Raw genomic sequence first — 21,938 nt, 5'->3', positions numbered from 1 at the left:
TGCTCCATGAAAACCGGAGTTTTTGTTCAACAGTGGCCTTCAAATGTTTGCACTTTGAAAGAATTGCTGTTCATAAATTCACTCCCACACCTGCTCTGAGACGCAAAGTGAAGTTCATACCAATGCTTGGAATTCTGCCACTGGCCTCTGGTATTTGCTCAGAGGACCTTGATTCATGTATTATGCAGCTTTCTGATAATTTGATCGTGAGCACGGAACACTAGGAATATTTTTGTCAAAATGGTAATATACAGTTAATGTCTATAGAAGCTGGGCCTTATAACTAAATTTAATCACGATTAAGTATATTTGTACAGTACTGTGCAAATGTCTTTAAATTTTGCTGCCACTAAGCCAAACATTCTTGTAATCTTTTAAAATGGTATTGAGCAACGGTTCTCCTGGCTTTCTGGAGTTTTCTCTTAAGAAATTGGACTGATGGAAAACTTTTTTTGTCTCTTTGTTAAACCACTTAACTCCGACCATGATCCCCGATCAGTCAAGCATAAAAGGCACCTCACTCAAAGGATGAAATAGTGTTGTGTCTACACCTAACAGACAGTTAGGATAGCAAGAACCAACTTTTAAGTTGCACATCTGTTACCATCAGCCAGACATAAAGGTATATTTGTCACCATTTCTTTAGTTTCCTTTACAGAAAAAAGCCAAAGATCTGTTTTGCCCCAACAAGAACATTCCCAAAGAGCTATGAGCTGAATACTTATCTCAGCATGGTGTGCAGTGGAGGAAAAAAAGTGATTTCCCCAAAAAAGTCCAACAAAGTGCAGGGTGCACAAGACCTGCATCAAACCATTGAGTTGACCCATCTACTCTTCACTGATGCCTCATAATAAATGGTCTCCATGGAAGGGTGGCTGTCAAGAAGTCGTTCTTAAAGAAGGAAAATGCAGAGAAAAGGATGAGGTATGCCTAATGACACAAGACGGGGACTGAAAATCATCAGTAACGGGTCTAATGGAGGGATGCATCCTCCCCAGAGCCCGGACCTCAACATTATTGAAGCAGTGTGGAATCATGCTGACAGAGAACGGAACAAAAGGCAGCCAACATCCAAAGAAGAGCTTGGAAATGTCCTTCAAGAAGCCTGCAGAACTATTCCTTAAGACTGCTTAGAAAAATGACAGAAAGCATCTCTAAGAGGGTTAGGCTGCATTGAAGAATAAAGGCGCTCGTACCAAATATTGACTTTCGAGGATGTTTAAATTGTACAAATTGTTTCTGCCTTATATACTGTATACTTTCCATTTATGTTTGCAACGGTTTCAATTTATCGCGGCAACGGTTTCCTGTTTGCTCGGCAGTATATATAAAAAAATGAGAGCTGGCTCTAGACTTCTGCACAGTACTGTATGTAAAAAATCTCTTGTAAATCTGAATGTGAAGTTGGTTATCAAGTGAATCTAATGGTGAAGAAATTAGTGGACATTAACAGAAAAATCCTGAAAACCTAGTATTGCCATCAGTTAGTCCTGTTCACTTAATCACAAGAAGGCCCACATACATCCAAAACAATGAGAGATAATAAAGGGATAAATATTTAGATTCATAAACCGATCAGCATTTCATATAATATCATCATATTGCTCAGAGCTAATGCCCATTAGAATTTCCCGGAGATCTTGAGGCTGCCTGTTTTGATTTTTCAGCCGTCCAAAACCAAAAGATGGTAAATTCACAATGATATAAAGCAACCAAACCCTCATACTTCAGAAGCTGGAACTAGCCAATGTTTGGCTGAATAAATGGTTTGTTTGTTCGCCTGAAAAAAAAACAAAACAAAGAACAGCTGACCACGGCAGAAGCATCTGCACACTTGAATGTCTTCCAAACATCAGCAAGAAAACAGAAACGAATCAGCGATGAAGCAGTTCAAAAAAGCCGCGAGACACAGAAAATGTTTCTGTAAGGTTTACTGAGTCGAGAAAGACTGCTGCACACAGAGCTGAAATAAATAAATGAAATAATTTTATCGTAATAATTATAGTAACCATCATAGTAAGATTGCTTATTTAGGGTTTCTGTCTTCTTTTATATATATAATATATATATATATAACTTTCAATAAATTGTTCCCTTTAATATTTTTCTCCTGTGTGTATGCTTGAGACTTTGGTTTGTTCCACTGAATGTCCTGGTAGCAGCACTCTGTATCCACGGTATCGCACAGGAGCATCGTCCCCTGGGTCGTTTCTATAGCAATGCTATTAGAGAAGGCACCCTCCCCGCTGGGCTCCCCCCTGCACTCATCACCCTCTGCACCTAAAAGCTTAGGGTGTAGTGTCCTCCAGGGAGACAGGGCATGAGGAGGAATCATAAGGTAGGTTTCCAGTTGTCTTTGGTTGCCACTGGTTTGGTTTCTGGTGAGTTGTTGGCTGATTTTGGTGCAGCTTGGTTTTTATACATTCCAGTTCCTAAAGCTTCAGTCCCTGCGGTGAGTTGTCACGGGTTCGTGTGGGGACTATATGGTCCCTTTTCAGAGTCCCTCGTGATCTATCTGCACTAACACACACACACACACACACTCACACTCACATGGCATACATTTCCTTGTCGTCCTCTTCTTACAAACTTGCATTTATTCAGTGTCATTCACTCTAATCTTCCCTCATTCGTCCTTCTATCCATCCACCTTGCCATTCATTCAACAATCTCACAAGTTCCCAACAATTTAGCAGTGAGACAGATAAGTGCGTCACATGTCAACAGTCCATTATATGTCCATTGCCTCTGTGCAGATCACTCTATTTTTCTGTCCACTTGATCGTTTCCCTTTATTCATCTCCCTGCTTTCCCTTTATCCGTTGGCTAAGCACCCACTCCCTTGTTCAGTTTCTCCCACACGTCTTCACTCTGTATGGTCCAGTTGTAATCCCATGCTTGACAATGTCCAGCTGGTCCAGAACAGGAGACATGAAGGCCTGATGGTTTCTGTAGTTGTGGAATCAAGGCCTTTGTAGAGCCTGGGACTCTGGCTGGCGTTCAGGTTCTCTGTCACTATTTCTGGCCGCTGAAGGAAAGCAGACCAGGTCCAAAGAGCTTCCAGCACTGATTGAGTTATCGTCCAGTAGGTGCAGTAAAGGAACAAAAGAGAAACTGAGAGAAATGATCACTAACTAGGGGCTTGTAGTGGCAAATTAGGATGCGTAAAGCTAAACCCCATGAATGATTCATCAAGTTTCTGGTCAATATTTGTCCCAACAAAGGGAGACGATCAGTCGTGTGTGACATAAGAGATGACTGGGTTAGCCATTGGCAGGCTCAAGGAGCACAAGTCAGTGGGTGCTAGCATTAGACACTACTAGCGGGGCCCAGTAGTGCGCACCCGCTTGACCCGCTTGCTGACGGTAGTAAAGCGGAAGGGGGTGGTGAGGTCAGGCTGCTCCCCAGGTGGGAAGCGCTTCATGAAGTGTACATCCTGCTGGTTGGGGAGTGTGTTGGGGCCGCGACGAGGACGCCCTCTTTTAGTGAAGCCGACATACCAGCCTGCGTAGCGCGCTGACATCAGAGCTGTGTAGTGGTTTTCCAGAACCTTTTCCACAAAGACACAGTCAGCGCTTCGGTTACTGGCCTTCTAAGAGAGCAGAGAAACCACAGGTAAACACACAGACAGACACAAAGAGACGCCGGTCAGGGAATTGTGAAAATAAAATCTATTCCTTTTATGGGTGTCTAAAAAAAAGAGAAGTCTCACCTTTCCTACCAGCTTGCCGCGGCGGTTCATGCACAGGTAGAAATTGGTTTCTTTGCCCCGGATTCTCACCTGGCTACCAAAGGTATCTGCCTCCACTACGAGCTGGGCTTGTGAAGGGACAGACAGAGGGACAGACAGACATTAGAGCCACAGGTAATGTGGATAAATCAAATATATATTTGTATGTAGTTGGATTTCAAAGGCTTGTTGGTTTGTACCGCAAAAATTTTAAGACAGAAAGATAAAGATATCCCAATCGTAGGTCGTGTGGAGTAACAGGTTGCCTGAGGTTGCTCTCACGATCACAAAGAACAATGTTTAAGCTTACACTGAGAGATCCAGCTGCCAAGAAGTGTCACGCTAATAGCCCAGATTACCAGCCAGCATTAAATTTAAACAAGCTCTTTTCAACCAGATAAGGCATAGAGGCTTAGTCCTAGTTTTAGGATTCATAGTTGCTATTAACTGTGCTGATAAATCACAGACAGATGTAAATGTCTCTGGTTGGACAGATGGTTGTCAGATAAGGCTGATCACACACATGGATGTGAGGCCGCTGACCGCAAATGGGCCTTGTAAAAAAAGATAACAGCCAAGAGAAGAGGGAGCATGGTGGGCTGAGGGGAGCGGGAGAACACTTAAACTGAGCATCTGTGATCCCGTTGTTTTAAGGTGTGTGCGTGTGCTCCTGTACCCCTGTGTGTTTCAGTGTGAGTATGTGTGCAGGTGCAGGGTGCATGTTCATCCTTCCAGGCAGTGCCACTTCACTAACTACACATCTTTAGACGAGCTTGTGCCTGTTTAAAAATAAATCCCTAAAACGGTTCCTACATGACCTTAGTCAACAAAGGGGTCAGGAGAAATCAATACCTCCCTCCCTCTTGCCCTCTTCATCTCTCTTCCCCCAACTCTCCTCTCATCTCCCGTCTGCTCCGATGCTTCACATGTATACCGTTGTTTCATTTTTCTCCACTCTTGGTTCCTATACACGATATACATTGTAGTCAGTTTTAAGTAATGTTTTTAGTAAATGTTTAATCTTTAAGATAGTCTATGTAAAAAAAAATTATAAAGAAAAGACCAACTTCTGTGGCTGTGATGTCATGTTTAGTGTGAAATGGCCTGTGAGTGACCTGACATGCTCATAAATGGAAAGGATGTGCTGGGCCACACAGAAATATAAAGCTTTGTGGCTTGGCTTTCCTCTCCCCATTGATTCTGTGTGGCTTCAGAATTGGTTAGCCATCATTACAGAATGAGGAAGGAGAGGATGTGGGGGATGGACAGAAAGAGTGTTCGAGGACGGATAGAGGGAGGGAAAGTAAGCCTGCTGTTTTAAATCCAGAGGAGACAACAGGAAGGATGAAAAATCAATGAAAGGATCGATGAAAGAGATGAGTTTCTAACACTCGGTCCAACACTCTACCTGCCAGGCTTCTTCCTCTAACTCACTCTTTTCACAAACACCTTTTCTCTCTTTCTCTGTCTTTTGCTTTCTTGTGAATCATTGAGTCAGCAGCCAGTCGATGAGGTCTTTGTACTCCCAAGACAAGCTCCACTGCCCCTCTGTCAAAGCCTGGGGAGGCCCTGTGTGTGTGCTTTTGTGAGCGTGCCTGCACTGTTGCATTCGGTCTCCATTCAAGCATACACTTGGTCAACCTTTAAGTCTTTGTAGCCATTGGATAGTGTGAGCGTGCATGTACGTGCAAGTTAGCATCACATTGAAAATGCATGCGTTGGTCTGGTTTCTGCTGAGGGTGTGTGTTTGTGTGTGTCTTACCATATTTGTCTCCATCTTCTCCTTTGGCGCTGATCTTGCGTCCCAGCACCTGGACGTGCTTGCCACTGGTGCGGCTGTAGAGCTGGTAGACTCGGTGGTGTCTCCGACTCATGGTGTCTCGCACCTGCGTCTGGTTCTCCACATGCACGCTGAAGTTTACTCCATCCACACCAAGTACCTGCTGGAACACCCACAAACATGTCCAAGTTTAGCTGAGAATGTTGAACATATTCGAAGAACTGCACATAAAACAAATATACAGTTGGTCTTTTATGCTGCTCAATCACTCCTTGTCATGCATGCCGACTCTCACCTGCAATGGATTGCACATCACCAGCAACATCTGGATACATCTGGAGAAAGTAGAAACAGATGAGTTTAGAAAAATTGAACGCTGGAAGAGTTGGGAATGACACCACCATTTCCATCTCTTTCTTCCCCGCCGTTTTCTCTGTTCAACATCTCGTTTCCTTCTTCGGTGATTACTCACACTGCTGGCACAGCAACTTGACATACAGAGAGGCAGATGTCCAGGAATCGTCTGACAGACAACACCCAGAGCAGTGTTTATAGTAACGCCACCAGCCTTCTGTTCAAACCCACTTTCTGACCCGTCTGTGACTTTAGCCACACCAAAATCTGGCCTGCAAATGACCTGATTGGACCGTAGCGGATTGGCAAACATGCCGAGACAAGTAGAACACGCTTTGGTTGGGACATCTGAGGAAGTGGGTTGGTTCATTTGGCAACTCTGTGTATGTAGACAGCTGGGCTGGACTACAGGTGTACACTCGGCTGTGATGTGGCTTCTGTGAGCTGCAGACTGTGTTTACATTCAGAGATGGTATGAATAAGAGAGAACATGAGCTACCAGGACATGTGCAGAGATGATTTATGAAAAGATACATTTGTGGTGATATAGCATGCTAAATTATTGAGCATTGTCCATATGAAAAGATGAAACAGTGCATGATTTCCTATTAATTGTTCATCGAGTTGAACTTTAAGGTACATTTTCGAAGGAAACAGCTGGTTATAGTTACAATTAAAATTCCTCTTACTCCATCACATTGCTTAATTGAGGTGCAGACCTTGACCTTGGATGTATCACACATTATTTACAGCTTTAGTAAGGGAGTGATTGTGTTGCAAAATCTACTTTGGCAGTCCTTGAACAGCTCTGAATTAGTGACTGAACACTTGATGAAGTTCAGAACCAAGTGTGTGGGCTGAAAAGCAATTCAATGAATTTTGTCTTTCCCCACCTCATCTTTTGCTATCTTTCCACATGCCTCTTCTCTCTATTTCTCTGACTTGCAGTCCTCCCTTTTGCTCCTCGAACTTATCTCTCCCTCCTCATCTTTCTGTCCACTCTACCTCTCTCCTATCGTTCTCTGCCTCCAATCTGCCTTTATGTTTAGGGTTAGCGAGGCGACTCCTCCGCACTGTCACGGGCACGCACACAGATGTGCAGATGTGTGCAGTGTGAATTTGTGTATACAGGAGAAGCAAGCAGCTGTCAGCTGGGCCCGAGCAAAGACATGCTGAGAGAGGAAGATAGCACAGAGAAGAGAAAGGTAGACTGAAAGGTACACAACGGCACAACGAGAGAGCAGGCCAGAGGAAAGTGATGCAAGAATCAATAGAAGGAAGATGAAGCCAAAGGGGGCTGACAGAGAATGAAAGAGGCGGGAGATAAAATCTGAAAGAACAGGAAGATACACAGATGTGAAGTGGAGTAAGGTCTAAAAAACACAGAGGTTACACGAAGAAAAAGCAGTAAAATGAGTAACATAGGTGTTAGCACAGAGTGTAGAGTGACATGAGAAGTAGACAAAAAGACAAACAATGGGAATTGGAGGTGCTCAACTCATGCACATTCTGAAACTTGTCTCTGCCTCCTGACTTATACATTTGTGCTATCGCAACCTTCTAGTTTCCGTTCTCTTTCCCCTACCCTGTCCCAACATTTCTCTCCCATAGCTGCTGTGTTGGCTCCTGACTCATCCTAATAGATGCAGACATCCTGGGAAATGCAGCAGAGCGTTGGCCCTAACATTTTGCCTGCGCAGCCGAAAAAACACGAGCGCCTGTGCATTGTGAGGACTCTCAGCTGTTAAAACACCACGACTGCACTGCTGCCGAGGACGCTGTAGGAAAAGTGCCTCAGCACTGGATTCCCCCACTCCCACAAAAACCACAGACACTCCATATTATGCCAGCCACAGAGGGAAAAAGAAGGAGAGAGGAAAGAGGGAGACGGGATCAGTTGGTGGTGGGGGGAGGGATGAGAAAACGAGAAAATAAGAGAGTGCAGAATAAAATTCGGGGAAAGTAAAGACAGAAGGTGGTATGGAGAAAGGGAAAGCCCGGTGTGCCCGGGCTAGCTGCCAAAACAAGCAACCATCTGACATCATAAACCTGCGTCCCAACAGATCAACCATATGGAGGCTGTGGTTAGACAAGCAGGCCTCAGCGCAGAGGACTGGGCACTAGCGTGGAGTGAGAGCGGTCGACCTGTGGGACTCAGCACAGAGCAGCGGTTTCAGCCATGTGTAACAGTGGTTAACGTGGTAGGCCAACACTGAAGCGGTGGGTTTCAGCACACTGCAAGAGGTTCAAATGTTCCGCAGCATGCCTTGTTTTAGAACACTGCTTAGGCTAGTGGGGGTGTGAGCAATATCAAGGCCTGTGATGAAGCAATGGTTAGAAAAGCAAAGGGCTTAGATGTGGAAATGTGGCTTTAGTTGAAGAGCAGTAACAGGTTGTTGTACCTAAAAACCATCAGATTTTCTGACTTACTGAAAACTTGTGAGCAAGTGGTAAACTGGCATTTGGAGGAAGGGCAGTGGCTATGGTAAGACCGATGGGTGAGATGGAAATGAATGGAGTAGGGATGATTGGCTCAGGTAGACCTAAAGTAAAAGCAGCAGACTAAAGAGTGAGAGAGCTCCTCTTCGAATGCAGCCAGGGGAGCCATCATTCATCAGTTATTAATTCATACTTTTTATCTGAGCAAGTATTTTTGGAAAAAATGGGTATGGGCAAGACAGGAGTACGGATGTAGACAGTTAGGTGAGTAAGTGGAGAGTGGGTGAGCGAGACGAAGAGAGAGAAAGGCAGGGAGAGACAAGCAGCAGCACACACCCTGTCCAGGTTGTGTGAGGAATGAGAGGTATCTGGAGATGACTGCCATCTGGGAGAAGTACAGCCGACACAAAGGAAGAAAAATAAATCCCTTGGCTTTTAACAAGACACACCTCAAATGGGCAAACTCAAGCCCCCTGAGTCTGTATCCTCCTCCCTTAGATTTGCTCTTGGCACTTTATCATTTTCCTATCCCACTAGATAAAGCCTGTGATATTTGACTCAACATCTGAAATATTTTCAATAGGAAAAAAACATTTTCTTGGCGATGGGAAAATGGTCTTTTCTGGGCCATCCCAGAAGTAAGTGCAGATGGTGATGGAGATGTTTATGGCAGGTTTTATGAGTAACAGGGCCCTGACTCTGACCCATTGACCCTGAACTGTCAGCCAATCAAAACAGGGCCTTTCATGGCATGTTTTCTATGGGGACTGATGAGGAGTGATGTAATCTTAAGACATTGCAACCTCCCCGTCTATCGACTTAATCTGTAGCTTCGACTATCCAAAAAACTTTTAGCTGAGCAGAAAGTCAGGACTTGGATAGAAAAATAAGATTAATACATGAAAAAGTGATTTAAGTAACTTACAAGACGGTCAGCGTGGAAAGAAGGGACCACATTGCTTCCCCCCTCCACTATGGAACTTGTCCCAGAGACAGTCTCCTCGCTCGGCCAGAGCCAGTCCGACAGTTCGGAGAGTTCCCTTCTGTGTTTTGAATCCGGTGGATGTTGTGCAGAGTCAATGAGTTAGCGGCCACTCCTGTTGGCATCGGCGGCGATGGGCCCCGGTTTCCCCGGTGAGGGCAAGGAGGTGTGTGAAGCCGGGGTAACTGTGTCACCCTGACCGCCGGGCAACCTTTAACTGATGCCCAGAACGGTGGAGGGACTGATGGGCGGGGGAGCAAAGGGTTAGGACTTAAAACGCTGACGCTGCGCGTACCCGACAAGAAGAGGAACAGGTGAAAGCGCGCTCACGCGTCACAGATAGCCAATACCAGTCGACCTTGCTGACCCCCAGAGTGATGCTTGGCCCCGCGAACAGATGTGGCGCGTGCGTAATCCAATGCGTAACGTTTCAGTGCGACAGCAGGCTTTTGTTTTCCCCAAATGAATGATATACTTTGTGATAAAGGAGTGTTTATCCTGACACAGGCCGGAGCAGGAGGCAGGTTTAGTCCAAGCAGTACGTGGTCAAAAGCTGGTGAAGGTGGGCTACCTGGGTTGGCTGATGGACCAAACGGCGACCTGGAGAAGGGGTCTCTGCGGGCGCAGGATAGTGCAAGACTGCCTCGGTCATGTCTGCGCCCCCACGCTTTCTCAACGGGTCTGTTGCTCAGGTGACACCGGCAAACAGTGTTTGACAGTGAGGGTGATGAGGTCCCGGAGCGGTCCAGCTCAGAGGGGTATGTGGAGACTGCTGAATGAGAATACGAGGGGAAAATAAAGGGGATAGAAAGACGAGGGAGGGAGGGGTGACTGGAGAGGTTGGGAACAGCTGTGACTGGGTGGCGGACTCAGCCACCCGCGACACGGCGAAGAAATGACAGCCGCACTTTGCACCTGATTATCCGGACTTCCCCGCTTTCCTCAGCCGCTGGTTACCGCCTGGCTGCAGCAGTCCTCCCTGCGCCCTCTCGACACAATACCTGCCAAATCACAGCACGATGACATCACCTCTAAAATGCTTGAAGGGGGAAAATGCAATCCGATCTTTTTATTTATTTTTTTAAACGTAGAAAGTTTAGTCAGTTTCTCTGAAGGGGGAAAAACACCCGAGTCTCCTCGTTCCGAGAAAAAAAAAAATCAACTCGGCCATGCAAGAGGAGTGGAGCTCGTCAGTTTGTGAAGAAATAAAAGTTAAGGCAAAACGTGTTTACTCAAAATCACGCTGACAGATTGACTCCCCGAGCAGAACCTGCACCGTCCCGTTCCCCATGTAAATGCCTCCCTGTTTCATTCAGACACCAGAGAAGAAAACGCAAGAGAGAACGCAAAAAGAACCCAGCCGTGCGCTTTTATCCACTTCACTGGTATTATGCAGATCCTTCTCCCTTTCAAAAATTCCAAGGTTTCTTTTTTTTTTTTTTTTAGAAAAAAAAAGCTCTTCTCGAGGGGGGCTGCACAGGAGAGGCGCGTCGGCAGGCACAGACCTCACTCCAAGAAAAACCAGAACAAGATTTTAACAGACGCGGATCAATCCTCCCCCCCGCCTCTCCTCCCTCCTACCTCCTTCTCCCTCTCTCTCTCTTTCTCCCTCTCCCACACACGCACAAACGCGTGCACACTTATTGGATCAAAATGGGATTAGTCGGTCGCGATGCGATGCTGACCAAAAATACACCCGAAAAATATCCATTTTAACAAGTGTTCAGTTCAACGTGAAAACATCTGGTAATGAGGTCGGATAATTTCACTTGTTTATAATGCAAACCGACTTGTTTCAGCAATTGCATGGAGTCAGGCACTTTTTTGTGGACTGTTGTCTGCTTATTCTGCCTTGTTTCAGCCAGTGTTTGTGGTAATTCCTGAAACAAGTAAAATTAACTGGAAACAATGAGAATGATGTCATGGTACCGGGAGTAAGTCACGTTCCAGAGAGGAAAAAAGAAATGAAAGTGCAATTCAGAACAAATGGCTTCTTGGGAGCGTTTCTAGACGAAAGAGAAACTGAAATGCTACTTAAAGATCTTCATAACGTCTGAACGCAAACACCTGGCTTTGTCAGGTGAACATTTGTCTTAGAACCGAACGGACGTCTTGCCCCCCTTTATCTCTTCTAAAGATAACCTCACCCCTGGAGCCTTTGTGGCCCCAGCATCAGGATCGAAGGTAAAAAAAAAAAAAAAAAGTGGAGGGCAGCGCTCCCCCTCTTCTTGGCTTTTGCACACACGCGCTCGCACATACACACCCTTGTCAGTCGCCGCGCTTTCAAGCGATGTATTTTGACTCCCCCTTTCATAACTTTTAAGTTAAACCTTAAGAGGGAAAAATGAAAAGGAGAATGAGAGACAGTCGAGAGGGCGGTATGTAAGCACGGACACGGATCCAAAACGAACATTTCTCAGGGATTTCGGCAGCAACGCCCGCTCTGCACTCCCAAAACTCCCTCTCACCGCCGCACAACCGCAGACGGTCAGCCAAGCCAACATAACACTCCTGCCATACCTTTCATTCACACACGCACAAACTCACGCACACGCATACACGCACGTGCACAGCGAAAGAATAAATCGGTCCGTTTGTGAATGTGTGTTTAATAGAAGTGGGAGGGTGTTGGCCTCCTACATTAGGGACAGTTATCTTGGCTCCAATTTTAGGCTTATTCTTTTCAACATTGTACTTTTAAATCAGACACCTACACACACATACACACACGCACACACACACACAGACTTCTGCAACTGGACAGAGTTGAGCAGGGCTTGGTAGGGGCACTGTGGTTGAATGCCTTTCCAGTCATGCTCCATAGACAAGACCCTGGCCTTCCTTTCCACTACTGGCTCTCTCCATCTTTGCACCTGTGTCTGGGTGCTTTTTCACTGCTCACCACAATGCTGCAAGGGACACAAGTGTAAATGTTGTGGAGAGGGATTTGAACCACATTCTGGTGATGAGGTATGGGTCCGTCTGGTACTCTTAAGCCCAGATGGAAGGGTTCAGAATGAGGACAGCAGCACATCTTGGAATTAGAAATAGCTCTAGACTATAGGGTTATCAGTAGCAGAAGATGTAAACAAAGTAAAAGATTTTAGAGCATGATCTTGATACTGAGATAAACTTACCCCCTTTTAAATCCATGACATTTATTTAATACAAGCATTCTTCTTAGTTAATAGACATCTGGCCCAGGAGCATGAACTCACATTGAGATCAAAATGTACAAAGAAAACAACCAGTAAATTAAAGACTGAGTGCCTGTTCAGTAAAGGGCATACATGCAGTAAATTTTCTCATTGTCAGTTCTCTGATTGGCCATGTGTTCGCCTGAAGGTAAAATGGGATGCAAATGTTACCTTCCATAAACTCTAAAACAACAAAGTTAGGAAAAGTGCATAGTAAACCAACTATGCCTTTTCTTCTTCTTCTTTCTTTCTTTCCTTCCATCACATCACTCTTTCTTCCATTCATTTTCTGTCCCCCCTATCGGTCTTTTTAATCTCGCGGCTGTTTTTTATCTGCTCCCTCTGTCCCTCCCTCTGTTTGCAGCCAGCATATTGATTGCTCAAGTCTTTGCCTCTGCAGCTCCTGCCTATTGATCTTCAGTTTGGGGGTGTGTGTGCACACATGCACACACGTCCACGAACTTGCACGCACAAACATCTTCACATGCATGGATGTGCCCCTTCCCATTTCTCCATTCCTCCAAACCATTTCACTTTCATGCAGGATAACTGTGCCAGTCAAATGTGCACAAACACTCAGAAGTGACAAGCACAGCATGTCACTATATACATCTTTTATTTTCTTTCTGCATATAGCCTCTGTTGTGTTGAATAGACTTGGCATTGATGGAGGTTATGCCTTTGTGCTCCTCTCTCGACTCATTAAAGGGAATGAGACCAACGTGTGTGTGTGTGTGTATGCGTTGGTGTGTGTCCGGAGCCCTGTATCTGCCGTAGGTCCCTCTCTCTCTTCGTATTTCTTTCTTTTTGACTGGGCCTGCAGGCTTCTTCTTCCAGGGAGCTGGGTCAATATGGCCATTCTGTCTAGCAATTAACATTGATCAGTGCTCGTCAATACCGTCAGCACCCAGACAAAGACCCAGGGTGCATTGCGTGTGCGTGCCCTTTCTCTATCACAGTCCAACAAATCCCCAAACAGCACTCTCATTATAGGAGGGCATTATGGGCTGACCTTAAGGTCATCATGCAGGACTCTATGTTATGGTTGACTGGAGTACAACTTAACGCAGAGCTCAAAGTGCTCTGAGCTGCGGTCCAGTTGTTGACTCATTAAAGCGGTTGTGCATGGAGGTGTGGGTAAGATGTCAAGTTTAGATATGGCTTGCTTTTAAATGTAGTCAAAGGCAAGTTGGCAGACAGACAATATCATCCCCTGCTGTGCACTCCGAAGTGTTTGACATTTTGAAAAACTTAAATAACCTAAATGTAATCCATCATTCTGGTGACATGATGTTGAGATTTTGAGTTCTTAGATGTATCAAGTCCAGTGGATTGTGTCCAATTAGCTTTGTCTATAAGGTATGGCCTGTATATGTTTGCATGGGAGGAGGGACGAGGGAGGCAAGTCTGCATGCACTTGGGATCTCTGGAAGGAAAGTACGACTGGTGGCTTTGATTAATACCTGCAGACAAGGACCCTAAACTTCACATCAGATGTTGAGATGTCAGCCTAACACTGGTTTCTGGGATAGATATCCCTACTCACTTAATCACGAGCCAAGTTTAAACTGTTCCCCAATGTGTAAATGTATGAGACACTTAATAAAAGGCCTTTGATGACAGGGGGGCCCATGTGAAGTCAAAGAATGTGTACAGTGTGCTGGGCTTTGAAATGAGAACCTGTTCGCCACTTGTCCGCGTCAGTGAGATGAGAGAATCAACAGCTGCAGCTAAGTGAGACCAGGAATTAATTAGCGGAGAGCGATGGTGAGCCATGGTTGAGATGAAGAGAAAAGCAAAATATTGCTTTTATTAGTGGCAGTGTTGGTGGTGCACAGCCTGCTCCCTTCTCTCGCTTAGCAAGATTAATCTAGTGAATATGAACGTTTACTCTGCACTATCCCAGAATCCATTGCAGCTGTTGTCTCTATACATAGCCCAGCTGAAGCACTGGAATAACTTTACTTTGACACTTTCTAGTTGGAAGGTTTGATGCTGCTTTGGACACGTGTCAGGGTAATTATTCATGCAATCTAGGCTGTCATCATTGGCCCAAATCCTGGTTTTGCCCTCATAATCATCCTCCGCAGGGTACACCTGTACGCATAGCAGGACAAACAGAACGATTTCAAAATGTAATTTATTCTGTGGCTTCAGAAGTTGATTGTCATTTTTGTAGGAGAGGTTTACTAAAGTGCTCAATAATTAAAAACATCTGCTCTTTTCATATTAACCAAGCGCATAATACTTCCCCAACATCCAAAAATATATGCAATCCAGCAGCAACGCTGTCTCATCTTTGCCTCTGTGCCATCTGGCAAGGCCATTTGTTGAAGTTTGAACATTTTGCTTCGATGAAGTAGTATGTTAAAATCATAAAGACATCAAACTTGGAAGGCCGCATCTTTATGCACCTGGTTAATAAATCAATATCATCAGGAACTCATGACAGAGCCTCATGACCAGGGCCAACTCTTCAAGACATTCTGAACATCCCAGTAAAATTAAAGCAGAGACAGACATGAATTTCATCAACAACAGGGACAATCTGAGTATCATATTTGACATTTAGATGTACAAAACTCAAGACAGATGCTACAACATTACAGGGTGAACACCAAAAAACCCTGTTTGTTATAGATTAGCAGCAGGCGTGGCTCTGCAGTCTGTGTGACACTGATTGGTGGGGGCTGTTTTGTGAGCTGTGAGAATGTGTACAAGTTAATTGCTTTTGACCAATGAGGTTGTACATAAATATGCAATGCTCAGTGACTGGGTAGATGTTTGTTTAATTATGGTCCTTGTGGTTGTGTGTGTTTGGTTGAGTGAGTGTGTCATGACCCTCAGTGATAGACTGTGCACAGCTGAGCATGTGGGGTTTGTGGCTCCAGTGTCAATGGTTAGTGGGTATATGCAAAAGATTTTGTTGACAAGGTTATGCACAAAGTTGGATTTGTGTGTGTTTTGTGTCGGATGTGTGAGAGTTGTCCTGTGCTCTGTGAGCACTGTGATGTGAATTGCAGCTGTGGTTTGTGTTGGAAGCTGCCGTTTTTGTTTTTGTTTTTTTTCTTCTTCCTGTTTCATGTTCAGGCTCTCAGCTATGGAATCCATGAGCATGGTAACCTTCACTCATGTAATCTTCTCTGCTCATCTCTACCACACCCCCCTCTCCCCCTCCTTCCCAGTAAGTGCCCTTTACTCCTCCATCCTCTTATGTGCTCCCTTTTGTGCTGCTTCTGCTCCTTCTCTCCACGTCCGGCTCTCCCATTCTGTTTTTTTTTTTTCCCTCTTCCTGCCCCTTTAGCCTTGCCACCGGGCAGAGGAGGAACTGTAATGTTTATGAAACCCTTTAATGTGCTATGTAATTACCCTGGCAACACCTCCCATCATTACTCATGCCAATAAAGCACCACCGAATTGACATGTCAGAGCAAAAAAGCAAGGGAAAGAAGAAAGTAAGAGTGGGAGAGGGGGCACAGCACAAACTTTCCATCATTCATCTCCTTTCTCCATTAATCTTTTTTTCTTGTCTTTCTTCAGTCCACATTTGTTCATTTTTTGTTTTGTTGTTTCTTTCATTCTTTCCATTCACGTTTCCTTCCTCTCCCTCTGCATCCCCTTCTTTCTGACAAACTGACTTCTGCCAGATGCCCAGGTGGTGGTCAATTACTGCACAACTCCTCTTGGAATAACAAAAGCATTCTTAAACTTGCTGCTCTGTGCCTATTTTAGGAAGACTTCTTTGCATGTTGGAAACTGAGTGAATGGGCAAGAAAGAGAGCAAATTATAAAGAATAACACTTACTGTTTGAGTGTAAATGAGGATGTATTAAACAGGCTGGCAGCTGCAGGAGCAGACATGAATGGTGCATTCCTAAAACAAATTTTTGTGAAAATGGCAGAAATGTTTGTTGACTCTTAAAATTCCATATGCATTTAACCTTTACAGTACACCCACCAATTCTAGTCCTCCAGAGACAACTGAAGCCCTGGGCCTTCTTATGCTAGCACATGCTAAGACCCCTAGCTTTTCCCTACTTACACAATGCAGAAACCTGACTTGTGGAACTTCACTTCAGGCTCTTCCTGCAACACGTTTGGCCCACCTTCTTTTCATTTAGAGCCATTGCCTCTTATTCTTCCTCTGCCCTGGCATAATCCTCATTTGTAAGACAAATATTATAACAAATTAAGCAGCAAAACAATGGGTGGGTGTCTGCCTGACGTCAGCCTGCATTTCATTAGCAATCGCTAGGCTAACACGTTCCATATGGAGGAGCCTGCAGGGTAGCCCCCTGCTGCCCAGTTCCAGCGTGGCCCAGCCCAGCATGGCCTAGCATGGCCTAGCCCCCCCCCACACACACACACATACACTAAGTCGAGCCCCAGTTCGGACCCCCATTTGGGCCCCTGCCATTATGTCATCTTTAATTTGGACTTGTCACACATCACCTGACACCTACCCCCGTCATGCTGTAACCTTTTGTCCCGCTGGAACGAAAAAGTTCTCCGAAGGATTTCTCCCTCTCCCATTCGCCTGTTGTTTCATTCTCCCTTTTCTTCTTATTCTTCTTCTTTTCTGTCAGTCTTTTCCCCTCACACACACTCTCTCTCTGTTGGTGTATGTCACCCTTGCCTTCTCTTGACTCAGCCTCTAATTTAGCTTAAACCCACCTGCCTTTCCCCTCTGTCCTCTGTCATTCAAACCTAACTTTGATGTGTTTGGGAGTATGTGTCTGTATTAAATAAAATTAAACAACCAGGGGAATTACAAAGGGTTCTGATGACACCTCTGCCCAGTCACCCACAGCCCTTTTTTCTTAGACCCCCAACAAACGAGTTGAATGACAGTGACATATAGGAAGTGACAGTCAGAGGGGAAGCAATGTATTTTGGAAAGAGCTAAATTATGGGACATGACGGGAATATGGAGTGGGACTGGCGTGTTGGACAGAGCTGTGGACCTCTGGGTAGCGGCGGGGCTGTGGTGATGTCTCTTGTGATGGAAATATGGAATGTGATGGAACTCTGGAATTTGATGGAGGAGGAAGATGAAAAGAGCAGAGATGGAGAAAGAAACCCAGAGGAAAAAGATTAGAGGAGACATGCAGATAAGAAAAGATTAATGATAATGAGGAGTTTATGCCTTCGATGCGTACTGAAACAAAGATGTATTTCATGTGTTGTCTGTGTAATTTCTCATGTGTGCCGGTACTTGTGAGGACTGCCTGTATGCATGTGTGTATGAAACCTATCTAACCTGTGCATGGTTGTGTGCGCAGGTTGCATTGCACATCCATATGAGTGTTTGGGGGTTTCTGGTAGCTGTCCCTCATCACTGCTCTGTTCCCTTGGGCTCCTGCTCTTGGCTTCACTGTTTTGGTCTGCTGAATGTTTTATATTTGGCTCTTGTTCTATTCTATTCTATCTATTCTATTCTATTCTATTCTATTCTATTCTATTCTATTCTATTCTATTCTATTCTATTGCTGAGAGTAAGTCACTCTGAAACACTTGTAAAAGGCTTATAGTGCACTTTATGGTGCAGATAAAAATTTTTTCTCTTTGGTTTGAAAGTCAAAGCTGGATTGATGTTGGATTGAATTGCAGCCACGATAAATTACTTTTGAATGCCCTATTTCTATATAATTCAGGTCATAACTCCCTGTTGCTTCTGCACTAAAAACATTGAATGAATCACGTAGTGACAGCTGGTAGACAACCACCTGGGTGAATTATTTTCTTCAGTTCAGTAGCCTTTATTCAGCTTAGTTGGAGGGAAATAAATCTTATTATGTAGAAACACTTTTAGACCCTAATGATCTGGTGAGAACTGCACTGACTGCAGTGAAAGTAAACTTTAGAGACAATAAATACTCAAACGGCTCCATATTAGATTGACAACTGAACAGAAAACAGAGAGAGAACAGAAAAACTCATATGTAATACAACTACATCTGAATATGAATTAATTTGTGTTATCCAGAGCTGTGAAAATATCAACATACATCCCGATTTAGGAAATCTTACAAATAAAAATGCTTCCATAAAAGACCCCTGTTAGCTGAAGACTTTTATGAGTGTTAAAAAAGACAGCCTTCATGGTTGTCAGATTTAAACCCATATGAAACTAAGTGTGAGCTTTTGGTGCATTCTGTTCCACTATAAGGAAAAAAAAACAGTTGAGAAAAAGAGAGTGGCCTTCATCCCATCAGTAGAGTTCAGAGACTTAAACAGTCTGTTCTAGGGCCGACTCTGGAATCTTTCATTTCTCACTGGTTTTTACATTTAACATTTGCCTTCCACTATTTTATATTTTTCAACGTATATTATTTATTGGTTATTCCCTTTGTCTCAAAACAGTTATTCTACGTGGAGAGTAAAAGGCAATAACCATGTAACTACTGTACACAGTACTGAGTGAACATTTTTCGGCTGCATCATTGTTGGATGAAATACTTGAAACATCATCATCTACATACCCATTGGAAACAAGCATGGCAGATTATAATAACTGCAAAATGTAATTTGGTAGAAAAGAAAATAATAATGATGAACTCAATTAACTGGATTCCCAACCAGTCTCATGGCAAAATGTGAAATAGTCATAAAAACGTATTCACTCATTCTGTCTTTAGTTCCATTTTTTTTTGTGTGTGCTAATGAACACAAAAATAATCCCACAGAAGAATGCAGTGTTACAGCATTTCATCAGATATACATGAATCAATTTTTAGTTCACATTCAGGGACTTTTGGTGGTCAGAAAGTTTGGAGCATGGTGCTACTCACAAGACTGCCAAGTTTAAGATCCAAGGTTGAGTCCAATCCTCACCACTTTCAAGTAACTTTACTTTAAAATGTGATTTTTGCTTTTACTCTCTGTCTTGACAGATTACACACAACTTGGTTAAGGTTAAATATTAAACACAACATGATTAAGGTTAGGAAAACATCATGGTTTGCATTAAGACAGACACGGTCCTTTTCCTGGATTACAGACTTCTGAGTCCCACCCTTTTGCTAAACACACAAAACACACTTGACACATGGACCAGATGTCCAAATGAGAAAAGGAAATGTTTTCAAGTAAACTTTTCTATTACATGACTATTTCATGTTTTGCTATAAAACCTGGCTGTTTTTAAAAAAGAGCAGTGATTCTCAAATTGGCTTTGAATTCTATTTAATTGCAGACAATAAGAATTATTTATGTATTCTTTTTCATGTTTTGTTAAGTCAACTTAGTCTAATTTACTACACATTTTGGTCATTGTCATTCCAAATAGGTGATATCGGCAGGTGATGCAACAGAAATATTCCCAAAAGGCTGAGTCTTTGAAGATCAACAATGAGTAGAGGACCTTCGATTTGACAGAAACAGATTAAAAAAAACAACTGAAATTTAAAAACAACCAAGAAAGATTGGAAATGATCTGTAGATTTCGCCTTCTATGGTGCAGAATTATCAGTATATGAAGGAATTATGAGAAATTTCAGTGTGTAAAAGGCAAGGTTGCAAAACTTGTATACCCAAGATCTCTTATCCCTTAGGCAGCATTGCATTCGAGAATCATCATTTATCAATAGCTGATACGACCATGGGGCTGCATGGTGGTGTGGTGGTTAGCACCATCACAGCGAGAGGGTTCTAGGTTAAATTCCCAACTTGGGCCTTTCTGTGTGGAGTTTGTCTGTTCTCCCTGTATATGCGTGGGTTCTCTCCGGGTACTCTGGCTTCCTCTGTCTAACAACATGCATGTTTAGGAGTAAGTGCATGGTTGTTTGTCTCTATGTGGCCCTGTGATGGTCTGGCGACCTGTCCAGGGTGTACCCCACCTCTCGCCCGATGACCCTAAAATTGGATTAAGCGGGTATAGAAAATGGATATAACCATGTTGCATAAGGGATTACTGTGTAAAACGTTTGTCAAGTACAACACTTTTGAGTTACATTCACATTCAAATACCACTTCAAATTTTATCACGAAGAAAAAAGCTAAATGTTAAACTTGTCCAGAGGCAGCGTCCACTTCTTCTTGTTCGGCAGCATCTGCGATGGACCATCACACAGTGCAAAGATGTACTGTGGTCTCACAAATCAGTATTTAGGATACCATGGTCCTGTCTTTGGTCCTGACCAAAGACAGTTGACCTTCCAGACTATTATCAGCAGCAAGTCCAAAAGCCTGGCTCTGTAATAGTACGAGGTTGCATCAGTGCTCTTGGCAAAGCTAATTAAACCTCTGTGATGGCAGCACTTACACAGAAAAGTTAACTAACATATGTTGATTTCAAGAAGACATTTTTTTTCCTGGGACAACAAGACAATGCAAAACCACAATGTGATAGTAGATATCATTTCAAGGTAGTAACAGATTTACTGCCCCATTGGAATGTGCTACAGGCCTGAAATGGTTTAAAATGTATTTACACCAGCAAAGTACATAGAGTTAATGAGACAAACCACACAATATCTTTGGTTCATACTTTCTGCAACTGAACACAATTCTAAGTGAATTTAAGATATTAAGCATTCCGCTTGATCTTATGGAGCTAGAAAGAAAATGTGACACATCTCAAATGTTCTTTTTCAGCTAAAACATCCATCCAGGATAAACTGCATCAATTTCAACTAACTTTTCACACAACATGAGTCATAGGGTTTGTTGGGAGCTGTCTTCATCTTGTAGCAAGCCATGATTTTGGAGTTTTGTCCTTAGGGTCTAAAATAGTTCAGGTGTTCAGATGGACAGTGAATTCATAAGTTTTTTCTGCTTCATTTCTATTCTGCAGTGAAACAGCAGATGTAGCACTGCACTTCTGTTCTCAGCCAATAACTGTCACATTATGTGAGCTGTACTTTCAGCGCACAGCTAAAATCACAATGCTCGCACATTCAAAGTAGTGAGGCTGGCTTATAAAATGACAGTGGTGGAGTGGTAAATACCAGAGTGACAACATCAGACGTTTGTTTAGTGAATTTGGAGTGTCTGGTTGCAGAGTATGCTCAGTAGCAGAGTGTTTTCAGTGGCTGTGTCCTGTATATGTGCGTGTGTGTGTTTGAAAGTAGGTTTGACCATACGAGTGCAGTGTGTACTGTATCTGCACATGCATGTTTGCAAATTAAATCAGTAGCTTCTGTCCAATTGCATTCGTGAGTGTGTGAAAGTGCGCGCGCTTTGGCTCTCTGTGGGGTTGTCGGTTTTTCATGCTGGTTGGAAGTTTATGATCAGTATTTTCCGGCTTGCATGACTTAGCGTGTGAAAATCCATTCACACCCAACACAAACACACACATACACACACGTACATGCACACAAACACACAGAGTTATGGTGTGGATCTTGATGATATTCCATGTTGTGTCCTTTACTGTATGGTAGTCTTGGTAGCGGTGCAGTGTTGGGGGAGTCAGGGAGTGTATTTGTAAGTGCAGCTGCATGTCAGTGTGTGTGG

At 43.7% G+C, this 21,938-nt stretch overlaps 1 protein-coding gene across 2 annotated transcripts; it reads right to left on the bottom strand.

Annotated features, from left to right (window-relative positions):
• Nucleotides 1–1,929: 1,929 nt before the first annotated feature.
• fgf18a (fibroblast growth factor 18a) lies at nt 1,930–10,812 on the bottom strand. Of its 2 annotated transcripts, none has more exons than XM_072395776.1 (5): nt 9,229–10,812; nt 5,806–5,845; nt 5,493–5,670; nt 3,713–3,819; nt 1,930–3,592 (listed from the first exon to the last, which is right to left on the bottom strand). In XM_072395776.1, exons 1-5 carry the CDS (start codon nt 9,258–9,260, stop codon nt 3,320–3,322), a joined length of 630 nt encoding a protein of 209 aa, XP_072251877.1. In that variant the 5' UTR covers nt 9,261–10,812; the 3' UTR covers nt 1,930–3,319. The 2 variants fall into 2 exon arrangements, with proteins under 2 accessions (XP_072251877.1, XP_072251876.1); XM_072395775.1 differs by having other exon boundaries at nt 5,493–5,673; nt 9,229–10,811.
• Nucleotides 10,813–21,938: the final 11,126 nt, after the last annotated feature.

The sequence above is a fragment of the Leuresthes tenuis genome, unplaced genomic scaffold (genome assembly GCF_036924035.1).
Source record: "Leuresthes tenuis unplaced genomic scaffold, fLeuTen1.0.hap1 SCAF_11, whole genome shotgun sequence".
Lineage (NCBI taxonomy): Eukaryota > Metazoa > Chordata > Actinopteri > Atheriniformes > Atherinopsidae > Leuresthes > Leuresthes tenuis.
This window is presented reverse-complemented; position numbering and strand designations above follow the sequence as displayed.

Excerpts from the sequence above, each read along its gene's own strand:
- fgf18a (XM_072395775.1), bottom strand. The coding sequence starts at position 9,260 with ATGTGGTCCCTTCTTTCCACGCTGACCGTCTT. Across the intron at positions 5,674-5,805 it reads TGATGTGCAATCCATTGCAG|CAGGTACTTGGTGTGGATGG; the intron begins GTGAGAGTCGGC and ends TGGGTGTTCCAG. Across the intron at positions 3,820-5,492 it reads AGAAGATGGAGACAAATATG|CCCAGCTCGTAGTGGAGGCA; the intron begins GTAAGACACACA and ends TCCCTTCACAAG.